At 35.5% G+C, this 18,247-nt stretch overlaps 1 protein-coding gene across 1 annotated transcript in view; it reads left to right on the top strand.

The window, feature by feature from the left end:
• Pspc1 (paraspeckle component 1) overlaps positions 1 to 9,808 on the top strand; it is a 62,495-nt gene extending 52,687 nt beyond the window's left edge. The window contains exons 7-9 of the mRNA XM_057786023.1: positions 2,702 to 2,759; positions 5,866 to 6,035; positions 8,045 to 9,808. Coding sequence (XP_057642006.1) covers positions 2,702 to 2,759; positions 5,866 to 6,035; positions 8,045 to 8,230 — 414 coding nt within the window. The 3' untranslated portion in view covers positions 8,231 to 9,808. The remainder of the gene's footprint in view (positions 1 to 2,701; positions 2,760 to 5,865; positions 6,036 to 8,044) is intronic.
• Positions 9,809 to 18,247: the final 8,439 nt, after the last annotated feature.

The raw sequence follows: 18,247 nt of genomic DNA on the forward strand, positions 1-18,247 counted from the left end.
AGGCAGAGGCAGTTGCATTTTCTTGAGTCTGAGACCAGTCTCTTCTAATCGCAAATTCTAGGACAACCAGGTTCACACAGTGAAACTCTTTTTCCCACCCCCAAATAAAAAAGAAAATGATGGAAAGGAATCAAGAAAGCACACCAGTTGGGTCTTGATGTGCCATTTGAACATTGCATATAATACACATGTGTACACACACAATGATCATTCTGCCTGATAGAGTTGAATCTATTTTAAAACTTGAGTTCTCATTGTAGTTTTATTTTATTGCATGAAAATCTTGAAGATTTCCTTTTGTATGTGTGCGCGCGCGTGTGTATGTGTGTGTGAATGTGCGTCTCTGCCTGCCTACATGAATTAATGTGCACTGCATGTGTGCAGGTGCCTACAGGGACCAGACGAGGCTTCCAGTTTTCCTAAAATTAGAATTACTAAGGGTATGAGCCATCCATTTGTATGCTCTTTAACTGCTGACTCATCTCTCTAGACCTCATGAATTAAAGTCTTTTATTTTTTTAAGATTTTTTTCTTTTTAAATTTATGTGTATATATGTGTGCCATATATATACAGGTACCTTGGAGACCAGAAGAGAGCACCAGATCCGTTGCTGCTTAAGTTAGAGATGGTTATGAACTACCTGGTTTGGGTGCTGGAAACTGAACTTAGGTCATTGGAAGAGCAGCAGTTGCTCTTAACAATGGGCCATTTTTCTAGTCGCCATTAAAAGACTGTTGAGATGTTGGTTACAGTTTTTCAATTTACACTATAATGAATACTTACGACAAAGTTAAAACATTACTAATATCTAAGAAAATGTTAACTTTTGTCTGATTTAAAATATATTAAAAGCTATTCATGCCTGAGGCTATTGCTCAGTTCTTGCTTATCCTACTTGAGACCCTGAATTTGATCTCCAACATTATTAAAAGAAATTTTTTATAGGAGAAGGGTCTCTTGCGTTTTGGGTTAGCACGCAGTTGTGAATTCTTTAGGTTGATGTGAATAGACAATACCCTGCATCTCACTTTCAGGTTATTATGTTACTGTGCTATTGTATTTCAGTAGAAGTTTGTGACAGTAGATTTGGAACATAACAATCTCCTGAAGTCATGAGAAGGAAACTTAACTAATAAATATTTAACATGTTTAAAGTTTTTTCTGTATAACATCTGATTGGTCATCGTTTTGATCTTATGATCTTGCGTTTTTCATTTTTGAGACAGAATTTCACATAGATGTGACTCACCTGCACCTTACAGAGATAGATACCTTTCTCCCTCTGCCTTATGGGAGTGCTGGGACGAAAGGCATGCTTTACATGTCCAGCCTTACTTATTCTTGCCTTCTCATATGTTAATGATAGTATCTGTTAATACATAAATTTTATGAGAAGAAAAAGCGTATTTCTTAGGAAGTTGTATTTACATTTTCTAAATTATATGGTAAAACATTTCTTTTGGCTGTATCGTAGCTTTGTTCATTTCACATTGCTGTATTAAAATAATTATTTCTTCGATTCTAAGCGGGCAGGACTTTTCCCGCGTCATACCTGTGCTACGGGATCGTACCTCGGACTCTGTGTTTGGTAGAAAGGTGCTCTGCTACTGAGTCCTACACCCTACCTACCACTCTGGGATGTCTTTAAAGAGGTTACTTACTACTTAATGCCATTTATTCTTCCATTATAGCATTTTAGGCCCTTGATTTTATATGCTATTTTCTCCAGTATTATATCATCATTAAGCATTTATGTTTAACAACAGTTGCTTTTCCCAAGAATAATTGTTGTTTCATTCAGCCATGGATTGAATTGAAACACTCATTGATACTTTTGTGTCAGAGTACTTTTCATGGTTTCAGCATTTAATATTTTGGTTAAAGTGGTATTGCAATTTCATTGTTATTGATTAATTTCATTGGCTTAATTTTGAAGTAACTGGCAGTAGATAATTCTTACAAAGTAGCTATGTAATGAAATTTCAAATGTTAATTTATATGACCTGACTCTTGTGTTATAATTCTACAATGCATCATTTCAGAACTTGGAAAATGAGAAACAGTTTATTCATGTTTTAAATAAAACCACTGCTTTATTTAAAGGAAAGCAATATTACATAAATCTTTTTATAACTGCTAGTGTAGACCGAATACTTAGGGTGTATATATAGACCAGAGGTGGAATAATGCCTGACTAGTTGAATAAAAACTCATGGATCTTTCATAAGTTTTATATAATGAAAACTGCCTGTAACCTTAAGAATTCTGTAACGTGGAAGTTAAATATAATTGGCGTTATTCAGGCTAGGTGTATCTTTGATGAAAGTTTCTTTGGAGTGACAGCATTGAAAAGCTAGCAGATTTTATGTAGTCTGGTTCATTTGTAACCTGGTCTTATTGTATCAAGTGAATATTCTAAGCACTTAATGCTTATTAAGCCTTGGATGCTTGGAGTGTTTTTTTTTTTTTTTTGTTGTTGTTGTTGTTGTCTTGTTTTTTTTTTTTTTTTTTTTTTTTTTTTTACCTTTTCCCTTTCATTTCCTCTTTTCTAGTAGTCTTGTTAAGTAAATAATGTTGGAAAATTTCAGAATTTTTTATGGAAAGTGATATCCCAACTCACTCTTTTCTGTTTGATTTTAGATGGGAAATATCAAGTCATAAGATCGATAGGTTGACTCTGACAACTATGTTTACTTACAGAGAGAACAGGAAATGAGAATGGGTGATATGGGTCCCCGAGGAGCAATAAACATGGGAGGTAGGGATTTGAAGCAAAAGACTTATGTAACTTAACTTACTTGTAATTATTTTGGGACTATATGCTGTTCATGGTATTTGTATGCTGAGAACCTGAAACATGGAGCCAATTATGAAGGTGATATTTCTTATATTTAATGAATGGATTTAAAAAGTGTCTAGGAAGAATATTTTATAGCTGAAAAATACAATTTGATATATTCCGTGAAAGAAGCCTTTAAACTAGGTTTTAATGCAGGGTGCAACAATTCTAACCATTTTGCTTAAATACAATGCTATCATATTGTACAAAGCAAGTGTCATTTTCCCTTGGAAATTGACAGATTCTAAGTTGTATTTTCAGTTGATTTTAGAGTTCCTATTTTAAATTTTTACTTTTTGTTTGAGACCGAGCCTTTTTATTTACTTTACAAAATGTTTTAAATGTTTTTCATGGCTAAGGTATTTAGCATGGAAGTATTTCTTCACAGTCTTCTATGGCTTGTTGAGGAAATAAGATGCCTTACATGTCTTTAGAGGAGTTGCAAAATTGTTAAGAAATAGTATCATAAATAAGGTAAGGGAAAAGTGTATAGATATCATGACTCTTATTAGTAAACTTAAAATTTGAAGTGGTATACTTTAATCATTGGCCAATGAATTACATTTTACATAATTTTTTATATTAAATTGTCCAATAGAATCGTCACAAAATTGAAACTTGTATAATTCATATGTGCATGCTGTTTTAACAATTATACTATCAGAACATATAATGCATTACCAACTAATATATTCTTAAGATTTGTAGCATATGAAAATAAGGAATTGTATCAATATTTTCTGGTTAGCCATGAAAAAAAACCTTGTAATTCTAGTTCTTTTATTCTTAGATAATCTAGAATACTTTATTACTATCCTTTTGGTCACTTTTCTTGGCCTTCAGCGTGTGACTTAGCATTTGTGGTATGCAAAGGAAGCATGAAACGTGGCCCTTGCCCCATGAACCTATCTATGCAGTTAGTGTGTGGACATGTGGAATCATTAGTATAACAAGATTTCTGAGTTGAAGCTTTGTATACAATGGTGATATGACTCAGTATTTTTTCATAGTAATTTGTGGGTAATGCATAAGGAAATAGATGGCATTTTTTTAAGAACAGTAAGAAGATTATGAAGTTCAATTTCAAAGAATTATTGCCATTTATCTCAGAATCAAACTTTGACTTGTAAAATTTTAAGCATTTTTTGGTAGTGCAGAGAGATCTGAAAACATTCTTTTGCTTAACACCTTTATGAGAATACCCTTTTGTATTACTTAATTCAGAAGAAATAAAGAATTTTGCAACATTTATTAGGAAATCATAACATGCCTTTTAGCACTCTCCAAAAGTCTGGTTCATTTCTTTAATGTTCAGTCAGTGTTAAGACTTGATGGTTTAATGCAGTTTCCATCTTGTTGAATTGTTGAGTTGTTAAAACTATCATAGTACATCAAGTTTCATAAATGGGCTAGGGTTGTAGCTCAGTGGTTGTGCTCAAGGCCCTGTATTTGCACCACACAAATCCTATTGCTGTTGATAGTGTGGCATCATCACTTTTGATGTATTACAAGTGGACATACCAGATAATGCCAACATTTCTTAGATTTGTACAGGTAGGAGGCGGAAAATAGGTCCATGTTACTGATAGCTGGGAGTATTACTTGACATGTTCCGACTTTTATCATTAACTGTCTGAACTCTCATAATACTAATAAAAAGAAGGGAACTGGCCGTGGGGTCTCATCCCTATAATTCTGGCATCAAAGAGGCTGAGGCAGGAGTATGTGACAGCAACACCTCTAGGCTACACACAAGATCTCCCCTTTAAAAAAAATGAGGGGAAAACAAAGGCCTTTAACCTGTTTTTTTTTTTTTTCAGGAAAAATTGAACTAAGAGGGCTTGTAGTTGTTGCCATCTGCCTTTCTTTTCTGTTATATTCATGTTTATAACCGTATTGAGGAAGTAGAAATTGTTAATTTTAAGTGTTGATTAATTAGAATATGTTGGGATTAAGGAACTTGTTTCCTTTGAAATTGGTTGTTTCTTGGATTAGAGTTCAAAGAGCAATAGCATGTGACACCATGGATTGGCAAGGAGTGTGACTTCCTTCTTTCTCCTGCTCCTTAGTCTTGACACTGCAGTGTTCAGCTGCATTAGGTACTGTGCCATGGACTTACTGTGTTCTTAAGAAAGTCAGTTCTGAATATCTGAAAACTGGCCATGTATTGAAATAGTAGAAGAAATCTTGATTTTGGCATTAGTTTTTGGTTTTAGAGTTTTATGATCAAAAAACTCATCCCTTAAATTAAAAAATAAAAGATTAAAAAATTAAAAATAAAAAATATCATCCCTTAAAATGTTTTATTTCAGACTACCATACATGTTGGAGTACAGCTCAGACAGTATTGTAATATGACTCAGGTGGATATCTTAATGACCAAATTAGAAGTCTGATTATGCCTCTTTTCAGAATTTCACTTTTTAGAAGTACTCCCTAATAATCATTTTCTGTTTGGGTGTAACTGTGTTTTAAAACCTGGTTTGACCTGAGTAAGATTTTTTTTTTGTTTAGACTATTTATTTTAATATAAAATTGAAAAACCATTCTTTGGTAAGTTTTAACAATTTTGTAAAAGCCAAGGGATTTTTTTTTTATAGCTTATGTTGTGTAATTCCCTGGACTAATTTTCCTTCTTAAGATTCATTATTTTGATATGCTAATAGTTTTAGTTGTATTTGGTTTTTGAGTGCCAACCCTTGACCATTTATTAAGACTGGTGGAATGTAAAATTATCAAGGGTCATTTCTTTAAGCTACACTTAGTATTTCTGATTTTTGAAACTTTGCATATCTTAGTCTCAATTGCTCTAAAAAATTGACATTGGCTTTACTTATTTCTTGTAGGTTTGTTTTAATAAAGAGAATTTTACTGTGTATATGATGCTGTATTGTTGATGGTTTAGTGTTCCTTTCTTAAGGAAGGAAAATTATTTTGATGATAGTTTTGTTTTTATGAGTTATAAAGTTGTTAATGTTCACCAAACTAAGATAGGACAGCTCTAAGTGTAGATTGTTTTGCATAGATGCATTTAGCCCAGCACCTGCTGGTACCCAAGGGCCTCCTCCAATGATGGGTATGAATATGAACAACAGAGGAACTATACCTGGCCCACCAATGGGCCCTGGTCCTGCCATGGGACCAGAAGGAGCTGCAAATATGGGAACTCCAATGATACCCGATAATGGCACAGTGGTAACGTATCACTAAAATTATTTTGATTTTATTTTATAACTAAACATTTTTCTGCCCCAAAGGTAACTTCACACTTACGATAGCCAGGCATCATTGTTTTTGGTAGTACAGATGTACAGCCAACGAAGAGAAAGCAACTTGGTTAAGTTTTTATTTATTTGAGACAGTTTTAAGTTGCCAGATGTTATGTTAGTATTGCCATCACTACTTACTTTGCTACCTCAATATAGAAGATATATGCCACTACAATTATTCTTCAGTACTTTTAATTTACATCTGTCTTTGAGTGTATGGATGTAATGCTAAATGTTTATATTGTGCTTTTTCTATGTAGACTATTTACCTTTGGAAACAAAACTCTACTATGTACGAAATGACAGATTTTAGTTTTTATGAAAACAATGTAATTTATTTCAGACCATTTTGCTTCACTGGAAAATAGTTAACACTAAAACTTTATTTTTCTAAAGCTTTCTAAAGGTACACTGTTATCTTCTCTTCATAAAAGTAATAATTGCTTGTATTAGTAACCTAAAAATACAGATTTTTTTTGGTCTTGATCCATGAGTGTGAAGATATCTTTGTATGGGTAAAACATGAAAATTGACTTTCTCAGTTGTAATTTCTGTCATCTTTGCATATCAGTTAGCAGGAAAGGTGCCTCTTACTGTTTCTGAGGCCTTAGAGTAGGAAAATGTTGCCTCATGTAATGCTTGTTGATAGTTGTTCTGAAAAGTAAAATTGGTGACTAGATTTCAAAGAGGGTGTTTGGTGTTTGGATTACCATACCAAAAGTTAAAGTTCCATTGATGGCTAAGAAGGAAGATACACTAGCATTTAACTTAGACATGCCATCATTCTACGTCTGTGGTGATCAGAAGGGACTAAAAGGAATACATTGTGCATTGCAAAAATGAAGCATGCACTGGTTTTCTTGATATCATTTTAAAATTTATTGTACAAGGGTCTTAAAAAAAGCAGGGTCATAGTATCTAGGACAGTCAGATGGCACATAAAGAAGTTGATATATTTAGGAGAGGCAGCATTTTTGCAATGTAACTCCTGAAACTTGAAGTATGTTGGTTAAGTTTCTCTTTAGCATTTAATCGTTAGCAGTAACATAGACATAACCAACCTATATTCCTACACATTACTTAAAATTGTAAATTTAATTTAAATGTCATCTTTGGTGGTTTTTTCTTTTTTTTTTAAGACAAAATTCTGTTCATCACTTGAGATTAACTATTATAAAGTATCACAGAATAAATGATAGAGATGTTTAATGTGTTCTCAATAATTTGTTATTTAAACAGTTCTTGAAACTTAATCTTATTTTCTTAATGCTAGTCTTTAAAGGAAAGTATTTCATATGTCTCTATTAAGTTTTAGTTTTTTGTGATGTTCATGTTAGTGCTTTGTGTTTTAAAAGCATTGATTCTCAAGTTTATAGAATGTTTACTTCGAAAATAGTATAATGCTGCTCCTCAGTTTTACATCTCTGATATCTTTTTAAAAAGTATCTTTCTTGCCAGGACAGATGGAGCATGTTTATATTATAGTCCCAGCACCTGAGAGGTAAAGGTAGAGGTAGAATCATGAGTTAGAGGCCAGCCTGGGCTACAAACAGATACTCCATCTCAGAGCAAAATGATAATATATATATAAATGATATATATTACATCATAGTTTCATGTAGTTATAAGCTTTTTAAAAAGGGATCAGAGCAGTGTGATTGGGCATAAGGAGACATTTGCTTATGTCAGAATCAGTTCTTTTCACCAAATGGGGTATAGCTTAGCAACTTGTAAATCTTCAGATGCTGCTTATTATTATTTATTTTTTAAAAACAGGAACTAATTAAATTGCTCCTTTCTTCCTTCTATGTTTGATCCTGACTCTGCTGGACTTTCTGCTGAACTTCCTGACATCACCACTTGGGATTTTGCCAATTTTTCTTGTCACTTATATTTTGGCGTGTTCCAAATGGACTTTACTATATGTCATTATAGCACAATGATAGGTTTCCTCAAGGACCTCCGTCCCAGATGGGTTCGCCTATGGGAAATAGAACAGGTTCTGAAACTCCACAGACACCAATGAGTGGTGTAGGTCCTGTGAGTGGAGGTCCTGGTGGTTTTGGTAGAGGAAGTCAAGGGGGCAACTTTGAAGGCCCTAATAAGCGTCGGAGATACTAAATATTCTTTCATTCCCGGCTGTTTAGAAAAACACTTTCAATGGTATGCCTTTACACGTTGTCTGTTACCTGGAAAAAAATGGTTTTATTGTTAACGTACGTAGATTGAAGTTTTTCTTTTGTAAAGCTTGAGGTTTTTTTTTTTTTTTGTATTTTCTTTATTCATAAGCTTTGTAGATTAGGTTAGCGATAAAGATGCCCATCATTGTGAATGTTGAAATGTGTTGTGATCATAGCTAAGAATAACTATGCCACATTATTATTAAATCTATGTAGTTACTTAATATCAATAAAGAAATGATTTTGCCTAATTTAAAAATGTTCTTAGTGGTATTCCCTCATGACTTTATAAAACTTGCTGTGGTTGCTTTAGCTAATCCTATTTAAAAGTGGAAATGATTTTGCTTTTCTGTTTGTTCCAATAACCCCAAAGTCAGACTGTTAGTGAAAGCTGATGTCAGTGGGGATCAATAGTGTAGTGTTGTAGTGTATCTGTGGGTGGGAGGCATGGGGCTTCAGATTGTATAAACCATCCATATTGTGTAAAATTAGAGTTGTTGCTTACATTTCATATAGATTCTGACTATTCATATATTCTGAGAAAGGTTATTAAGGATCTCTTTGTTTTGTGCTGATTTTTTCAAATAAATCTTTTGAATCTTGAACAAAAATGTTTGAAGGTAAATTCTCTCTTGATTATAAAACAATTCCTGGTTTTAATCTTGTTCCATCATTTATTTAGTCTCAGTACCTACATTTCCCCTATTGTCACTTGACGAATTGGTGTTAAGCTTTAAACTGACCAGTCAGCCACAAACAGACACCATCACTAGAACGTCAGTGAAAGTGGATTTGGTCTTATTCTCCAACAGTTAGCTTAGCCACTGAAGCATTTCTTCTTGTTTTCTAGAAGTATTTTAAAAGGTAGTGTGACGCTGCTGTGTTGGAAGTACTTCCTTGTGTTAAGCCTGCCCAGTAACCCCGCCTGATGTTAGTACTGTTCAAATGCTGGTTCATGTTCCCTCCCACCTTTGGTAGGCTCAGTAGCATCTGAGTAGATTCGTCTAGGAAAGTCCATTTTTGAATTTTCATTTTCAGTGCTTGGGGGAAACTGATGCCATGTTGTGGTTTTCATTCCATAGTATTTAAATTTTCATATGTAGATGTAGATTCTCATATTTAACATGTCTAGTTGACCAGCTAATGATCATAGGTGGTATTTCTCACATAAAAATTTCTGTGTATTCGTCCTTTTACAGAATACCTGTCTGCAGAGTAGAATGTTCTGGGGTAGATGGTATTTATGTAAATAGTTCCTGCCTCCTTTTGATGAAAGGTATGTCATGGGAAGATGACTTCAGTCAATCAAAATTTTACATAAAAGCAATTGGTTGTAAAGCATGACTAAGATGTAACCTTTTGTACCAAATAATATTTCATTTTGTTGTTTAGTGTTTTTATTCTTTTCAGACACAGCAGAGGGCTGAAAATATTTTCTAAATGCTTGGAATATTCAGAAGTTTTGTGTTTAGCAATTACTTGAAAATAATAAATTTGAGATTGTAAAATAATAGCCACTCTAATTCCCATTACAGTTTTCATAAGTATAAGGTGATGGGAAGTGGAACTTGTTTTAACTTCTAACATTAATTTGGGAATTAATGAGTTCTTAATTGCAATTTTAATTGATTTGTTTTAATATTTTAACTGTCTTTCTGTTACTATCTCTCCTCCAGTATTTGATTTAATTGTGAATTAAGATTCCAAGATGCTTAATCATTTGTTGTTAATACCAAGCTGCCTTTGTCCAAGGCTGTGAAATTGTGTAATTTATTGAAGAACATTTGAGTGGTCCTAGTCTCCTGAGAGTTTAGTATTCAGGCTCAACTGTAGCTCCAAGAAAAGTCTACACAGCCTTCCTTTCCTACATCAAGAAAACCCTGTTCCAGTACTTAGAAGGTTTCCCCAGAAGAGTCAGCCTCTGAGTGACAGTCAAGTGGAACACCCGTGACCTCCTTGTTACCCAGTTGTTAGTGCTTTTGGTGTCTCAGCTGTCTCATTCCACTTGCCTCATTAATTAGCATACCATTGGTGATTTGCTTAAAGCTTGTAGGAAAAATGCAGTATAGAAAACAGTTTTCATGCCGCGGCCCGGGGTTCGATTCCCGGTCAGGGAACCAAAAAAAAAAAAAAAAAAAAAAAAAAAGAAAACAGTTCCCACTTTCTGATTTAGTGTGAAGTTGTCATGTATGCTATCATAATTCTTTCAGCAAAAGTTAACATGATATTTTAATCTTAGAATACTACAGTCTTATTTTTTTTGTGTCTTGAAATAATCAACTTTGAAGTCTTGCAGAGTTCAGGATGCGTATGCTAATTGTAGTTCATATAAAATAAAGGAACATCCAATTTTATCATTGTTTTGGAATTTCTTGCTTTTATTTTGTAAGTAAACAATTTTCTTCTTGACAGATGAGATTTTTTTTTAAAAAAAGCTTGGATTATCTGTATTTTGTAAATTTTATTCTTTGATGTTTTTGGGTATTTCTATAATCTATGTTCAGCCCCAAACATTCAGTAAAATATCATTTTTTTTTAGATGTCAGTGTATTTGGGGCATTATGTTAGCTATGATTGGTATTTACTAGCAATACGATATTTGGACAGGGTCCAGGCTTTGGCTCTTGTTTCTCAAACACTAAATTGTAGCTTAAAGTTTATTCAGAAATATCTTTGAATATTAGAGTAACTTATTTTTATGTAAATTGCTAAGTATCACTGTGAGTGACTAATAGGAAGCTAAATTGACAGTTAAAACATCAATTTTAACGAGGAAAAGGATGCAACTGTGTTATCAAACGAATGAGATTTTGTGAAGGAATATAATCAGATGTGTGATCGAAGCTTTAAAAGTGCTGAAATGCAGTGTCAGTGACACCAGCCCCAATCAGAGCTCTTTATCCTTGCTTACTGTCCAGAGGCAGTGGACCTGGGGATTTGAGCTGATAAATGAGGGGAACTAAAGTCTGATGCAGTGGCCATGTCAGAGCACCAGACAGTTCCTGTCTGAGGGTTAAGAGGATCACATGATTAAAGTGTCCTGTCACAAGACTCTTGTTTTCTTGGTTTTGTTTTTGTTTTTTTTTTTCCTCACAACTCCATTCTTAGACTGCTTTCCTCCAGTCTTTCGCTGTGCAGCTGCTTACGAGACCAGTTGGGATACAGTAAACTGTTCTGTTGATACAGATATGTGGGGTGTGTCTTTTAGGGTAAATGGAGAAGGCTTCCTGAAGAATCGAGTGGTGGTTAAATGTTCTCTGGATACTAATGTAGTTAGGGCTTCTCGGGTAGTAAAATGTAATCTTAATTAAGACTGGTAGCATGGCTCACTGGATAAAGGCACTTGCTTCCAAGCTTCGTCGTAGAATCCACATGGTGGAAGGAGAGAAACATCTGGCACGTTGTCTCAGACTGCATGTGCCATACACATGCAGGTTCATAAGATGTAACCCCCCACCCTCTCCTAAGGGGGAAAAAAAAAAACTTTAAAAAAATTAATAAAATTCATAAACCACCAAAGTGCTGTCAAGTATCATCCCTTCCCTCAGGAAGCTGAGACAGGAGGACTGCTTCAAGGTGAAGGCTAGTTTGGACTTTATTGCTTGTGCCAGGAAGCCAGGGCAGAATTAGGAAAAGCCAGGCCCTGTGGTCAGGGTTTCACTGTTGCTCTCATTAGGTGGATGCTTGCCCCGCTGAGGCACTGGGTTCATTTTCCAGTTCCACTGAATGAAAGGGAAACAAGTCTCAAGAGAAAGCAGTGCGTATTTATCTTTTGTTTCCCTGTGTTTCCCTTCTACATAGACATTTGTGGGCAAGATTTTCTTTCGTTTTATTGGTGGTGGGAAATAAATGGATATAGCTAAGATTTTACATGCATCTTTTAAAAATATCAACATCTTTAGGCCACCGTCATACAGTATGTTAATTTGTATATATCAAATCAAAATATGTCATTATGAAATTATTTTATGTTTGTAGAAATTTAAAGCTATCTTTTTGTTTAAGTATCAAATGCACTTTGTCATAAGCAGTATGTTTTTTGTTGTGGGGTGATTTCTTGATTACTGAATAATAAAGCTTTAGTTGCACTGTGGTGGTGTACACATTTTATCCCAGGGAGGCAGATGCAGGTGGATGAGTTTAAGGCCTGCCTGGTCCACAGAGGAAGTTCCAGAGCAGCCAGGACTATACAGAGAACCTGTTTGAAAACAAACAAATAAATAAAACTTTAAACATTGAAGACACTTAAAATTCCTGTGACTGCTACCGTTTTGTTGTTTTTATAAAACTGTCTAGATTATGACCACCTCTAAAATTTCCTTTTTCATTGTTGTTTATTTACATGATGAAGTTTATGCCTTATTTTCTCTTTTGTTTTCCTTTTGAAGAACAGAAATAATCTGTTATTTCCAGGTCTGAGTTACCGAAAATTTCAATGTAGCGAGTATTCAGGTACATATACAGGTTCAAAAAGGATCCCTTCAGACATGTATGACTGAAATAACCATTGGTACTACTTACTACTTCCCTCTTTTCAAGAGCGTAATTACTTGTCACTTAAAAATGGCTAAAGGCAGTGTTGTTCGTTTTCAGTGTGTGTCTTTCTGTTTTAAAAACAACTACCAGGTGGCTGGAGAGATGGCTCAGAGGAATAGAGCACTGGCTGCTCTTCCAGAGGTCCTGAGTTCAATTCCCAGCAACCACATGGTGGCTCACAACCATCTGTAATAAGATCTGGTGTCCTCTTCTGTATTGCAGGATACATGAAGGAAGAAACCTATATACATAATAAATAAAAATCTTAAAAAAAAAAAAAAAAAACTACCAGGGGCTGGGAAGATTGATCAGTTGTTAAGAGCATTGATTTATAGAGAGGACGTGGGATTGATTCTCAACATCCACATGGCCAGTCATAACTACCTTTATTAACGCTAGTTCCAGGGATCCCATGTCCTCTTACAACCTCTGCAGTCACTAGGTGTACACGGTACACAGACATCCATGCAGGCAGAACATTTACACTCATAAAAGAAGATAAAAAGAAACAGGTCTCTCACAGGGGCTGCTCAATATTTGCAATGACATTTAATCCTGTCTTGTAGAAACTACCTACCTCAATTCCCTGTGAGGGACTTCAGATCTCAAATTAAGATTAGGATTAGTACAGTTGGGTAGAATTAAGTGCAAGCATACTAAATTTGAATACATTGTTCCCATATTTTAAAGTTCAGTCAATAAGGTAATGTCTGGGGCCCTTTCTTAAATGCTGTATATAAGCAGTTTGACAGTGTTGAAGACTTCAGCGTTGGTAATTTACCAAATCTTTTTTGGCTTATGTTGTAAAGACAGTCACATTAAATTTAATTCATGTATTGAGCACATCGTTTAAGGTACATAAGTACGTTAGCGTGAAAACTTCAGAAGCCACATTTACCCGTTACATTCCATGCTTTATTTCTTACTGGGTCTTTGAAATAATTCTGTGTTCTAGCTTCCACTGGCTAAATGAGATTTTGCATGTTTCTGGGTTTTCAAAGAACTGTGTGAGTCTTACGTATATTACCTTTGCTGTATTTGACTATGGGTTACCTACATTACAAGTTATGTAATCTCATGCAAAAATATATAAAACATTGCATGCATTTTAACAACATAATTAGAGATCATTTTTTTGAGTATTTTCAATTACTATATAATTATTTCACTGATTTCTTAGATTTAAATGTTAATCGATACGTTTATGAATGAATGAGTAACATTAAACTGAATCTTAAATTATTCGGTAATTGTTAGTAATTTCTGAACTTTTTGGTGTTAGCAGTATCAAAAATTTCTCCAGAATATACTTTAACCTCTGTTAATTCTTTCAACTGGTTAGAAAATTTTGCACTTATTTGAATGTTACACATTATTTTCATTTTGGACCCATTAATTTAGCAGAATGAAAATGATCACTGAAATAATTGTCTACAAATGGTGTCTACTTAGCCAAACAGTTTCTGCACAGTGGGGTACTGGAAAGATGGCTCAGCCATTCAGGGCACTGGCTGCCCTTGCAAAGGACGCACTTGACAACCCATAATAAGCTGTAACTTCAGTTCCCGGGGCCCGATGCCTTCTGACCTCTGTGTGTACTAGACTGTAGCTGGCGTGCAGACTAAAAATGAGCAGCTTTTTAAAAAGATAAATTGGTGCAAAAACTGGGTCTTCTATGGGACAGCAGCAATCCTTCTGTCCATCCTTCTGTCAGTGTTTCTTGGATCTGAGTGAGGAGGCTCTCTAAACACAGATCTCTGAGCCTCCATAACACAGATTCTGGGCTCTCTACCCCAGTGTCTGATTTTCAGTAAAATTGCAGAACCAAGGAGCACACATTTCTTTGTACCAAGTTCTCACGTGATACTGGTGCTGGTGGTTTGGTGATCCTACTTGGTTAATGTGTTAGACTTGTTACTCAGGTACAGGGCTGGCAGGCGGAAACATGCGCCTGTCCCTGCCACCTCCCAAAAAGGTAGAACTGCATTTTGGGTTATGTAATTTTTAAATTTATTTTGGTCATAGCTTAATGTCATAGTATATTGTAGGTTAAGATTTCTGTCCTCCCAATCTAATAGACCCCCTGAGTATTTGTTGACAGTCAACAAGCCCTGCCAAATATGGTATTTCTGATTGGAAAATGTAATAACCCCTGGGTTGCTTCATATTAGATTGACAGGTTTTGTCACACTTGTTTGAATTTTTGTTTTATTGTGTTCACAAACTTTTTTTTTTTTTTTTCGTTTCTCAAGACAGGGTTTCTCTGTGTAGTTCTGGCTGGAACTCACTCTGTAGACCAGGCTGGCCTCGAACTCACAGAGATCCACCTGCCACTGTCTCCTGAGTGCTGGGATTAAAAGCATGTGCCACCGCCACCACCCAGCTTTAAACCTTCTTAACAAAATGAAGATGATTATGTTGAAAAGTACATTTTGTGTGGAGGGAGCAGAGAGTCGATTCCTTGAGCTTGGTCTTCAGCCAGGCTAGCCCACTTGAAAAGATGGGGGAAGTGGAGAGCATCTGAAGTACTTTTGTCTGCGTACGCATGTGCTCCTGCACATACGTACACACCTAAATAAGTACATTCTGAAAGTCTCACTAGGAATTTCACTCTGCTCATTCTTGTCTGTACTTGTATTAGTGATAAAACAAGCTACCAGGTCAGTCTTGGAGTTGGTATACTTGGAGTCCTTAATGCCAGCTGAAGAGGCACTGGAAACTGTTGCTTACATCCTGGTAAGCATGCCCAGAATGATAGCATTTTGCTGTGTTTGTAATGGGTTGACTTTGGTAACCGCATTTCCTAAGTGTATAAGTATTCTAAACAATCTTCGTTTCTTGGCCGTATTTTTCATTAGTCATGTTAGAAAATAGTACCCATCAAGGAATTAAAGAGGAAAATAAGTAATCTTATTTATTTCTGAGACCAACAAAGAATGTATTCTAAATGCATCTATGTGTTTATTAATTGAAAATTATGTATATTAAGATTTTTATAATGATAGCCCATAGTTACTAGATTGGCAGTAGTTTGTTTCAAATATGAAGGCTGGACAGATGTGGTGGCTCAGCTGTCTGGAGGCAGAGTCAGGGGGATCTGAGTTCAAGGTCAGCTCGCGCTACATAATGAGACCTTGTTTCAAAACAAATAAAACAGAAACAATGGGCATTGTAATATCAGATGGACTCATGTCAACTTGTAATAAGACAATCCATTTAGGAACCATGATTTTATTTGGCATCCAGATACCTGCCTTACTTACCAAAGGTTACCTTTGCATAGAATTTTTGTGTCTCAGAAATTTTGCCAGAAGTTTAATTGTTGAAGCATTTTGTGATTTTCCCCCCACCAACCTAAGAATTTGACTCTGTGGTGATTCTTTATCTGCGATCAAGAAAATCGTCGCCTTCCTTGTTTAACTAGTCTTTAAAAAGAGTTTTTTAAAATTATTTGTGTGAACATTTTGCTTGCATGTATATCTGTACCGTGTGTGCCTGAAGCCTGTGGTGGTCAAAGGAGGTGTTGGATTCCTTGGAACTGGAGTTACAGATAGTAAACTACCATGTAGATGCTTGGAACCTGAATCCAGGTCCTTTGAAGGAGCAGCCAGTGTTTTACACACTCTATAGCCCCAGATTTCTAGCTTTGTAACATAACAAAGGCACGCTTTATCTTTTTATAAGAGTCAATTTTTTGTTCTTGGGATCCCAGGACTAAGATATTTTCTACACAAAGATGGTTAGCTAATGAACCTGTTTCCAGATGAGCTATTTTGATATAGACTCATGAGAAGAAAACCTTTTTCTAAATCCATTAATTATAACTAAGTTCCTTGACACAGTAAACAGTGAATTATCTGTTGTTAATTTTCTTTATTCAAGAAATGATTGAGTCCTGTCACACTAAAATGAGCTGAATCTTTCCAAAAGTCAGTTCTTTACTTTTAAACACAAAAATTTGGTAAAAATGGGGAAGGGGCTCTTGGGGCTACCCTAGGTGCTTCATGTGTATGCAGGTGCTCAGAACTGTGTTCTTGGTCGTAATGACAGCAGTTTAAAACGCAGACACCATGCCCATCAGCGTTTGCTATCCTCAAGATGACAGAAATCTTCTGAATCCAAATATGCTTTTCCTCCCTACCCCACATGTACTTACCGCAGCCCAAAACTACTTACTGTTGAGCATTGAAGCTTTAGATTCTGTCTGTTCCATTCCTGGAATTTAGGTTTATGTGTTGGAATTAGCTGGCACATTAACATTGTTGCTTATGTGTTGTCACATGGCAAGATTTATTTGGAGCCACTGCAATTTTATAAAAATGACGGACATTAAAATGTTTTGGAAAATGACATGTATTGATACTTTTAATTTTATTTGCTAATTTTGACGCAGGGAATGGGGGTAAAGTAAACTAAGCCTCAGGGTTTCATACCCCCTTTGAGATCACTCATTGGGTCCAGTGTTTATGGAAACCCTGGTTCTCATAATGTGAGTTGCTTTGGAATATTGGACTAATGGAGTAGAAAGATAACCTATCACAAGTTGCTGTTTATGCTCTTATAAATTGGTATACCATTAAGTATATGTTAAGTGCGTTAGGCATTATCTGGAATTCTTAGTCCAGAATTGACCTTCCACAGCTGCTCTGCTGCTTCGTGTGGCCAGTGCTTTCCCAGGGACCCCCATAGGCATGTGTGTTGTAGTTGAGAAGAGGAAATGCCATAGAAAGAGCTTAGCGTGTGGGTGCGAGGGAAGCAGCAATGCAGCTGCCCTCTTTCAGCTAAGAGTGGGGAACAGTTTTGGAAGGAGAAATCAGTGCTAGAGTCAGGGGTAGTCGGGTGAGGTGAGCTCGCTTGAGCTGCACTGTCAAGCGGTGTCCTGTCTGGCTATCGAGTGAGTATTTGAACCTTGTGAGCCTGTGAAGCTGAGTTTTTTTTGTTTTTTTTTTTTTTTAAAGAACCTGCCTTTTTTTTTTTAATATTTATTTATTTATTATGTATACAATATTCTGTCTGTGTGTATGTCTGCAGGCCAGAAGAGGGCGACAGGCATCATTACAGATGGTTGTGAGCCACCATGTGGTTGCCGGGAATTGAACTCAGGACCTTTGTAAGAGCAGGCAATGCTCTTAACCACTGAGCCATCTCTCCAGCCCTGAAGCTGAGTTTTTAAATCTGTTTTTGTACCTTCACTTTCCGTATTCAAGTTTTTTAAAGAAAATTGAGTATTTGAATTACATGTAGAAAGGCTAATATCAATAAAATGTAAAGTAGCTTATTTTAGCTATTGGGGTGATAATTGGATATATTGTGCTCAAAAAAATTTGTGTAGTCTTATCTCTTGCTTTTGGAAACTTGAAATGTTCATATACGGGACAGGATTCATCCTAACACAGTGACTTTGCCAAATTTTATCTCACGA

The sequence above is a fragment of the Chionomys nivalis genome, chromosome 12 (assembly GCF_950005125.1).
Source record: "Chionomys nivalis chromosome 12, mChiNiv1.1, whole genome shotgun sequence".
Lineage (NCBI taxonomy): Eukaryota > Metazoa > Chordata > Mammalia > Rodentia > Cricetidae > Chionomys > Chionomys nivalis.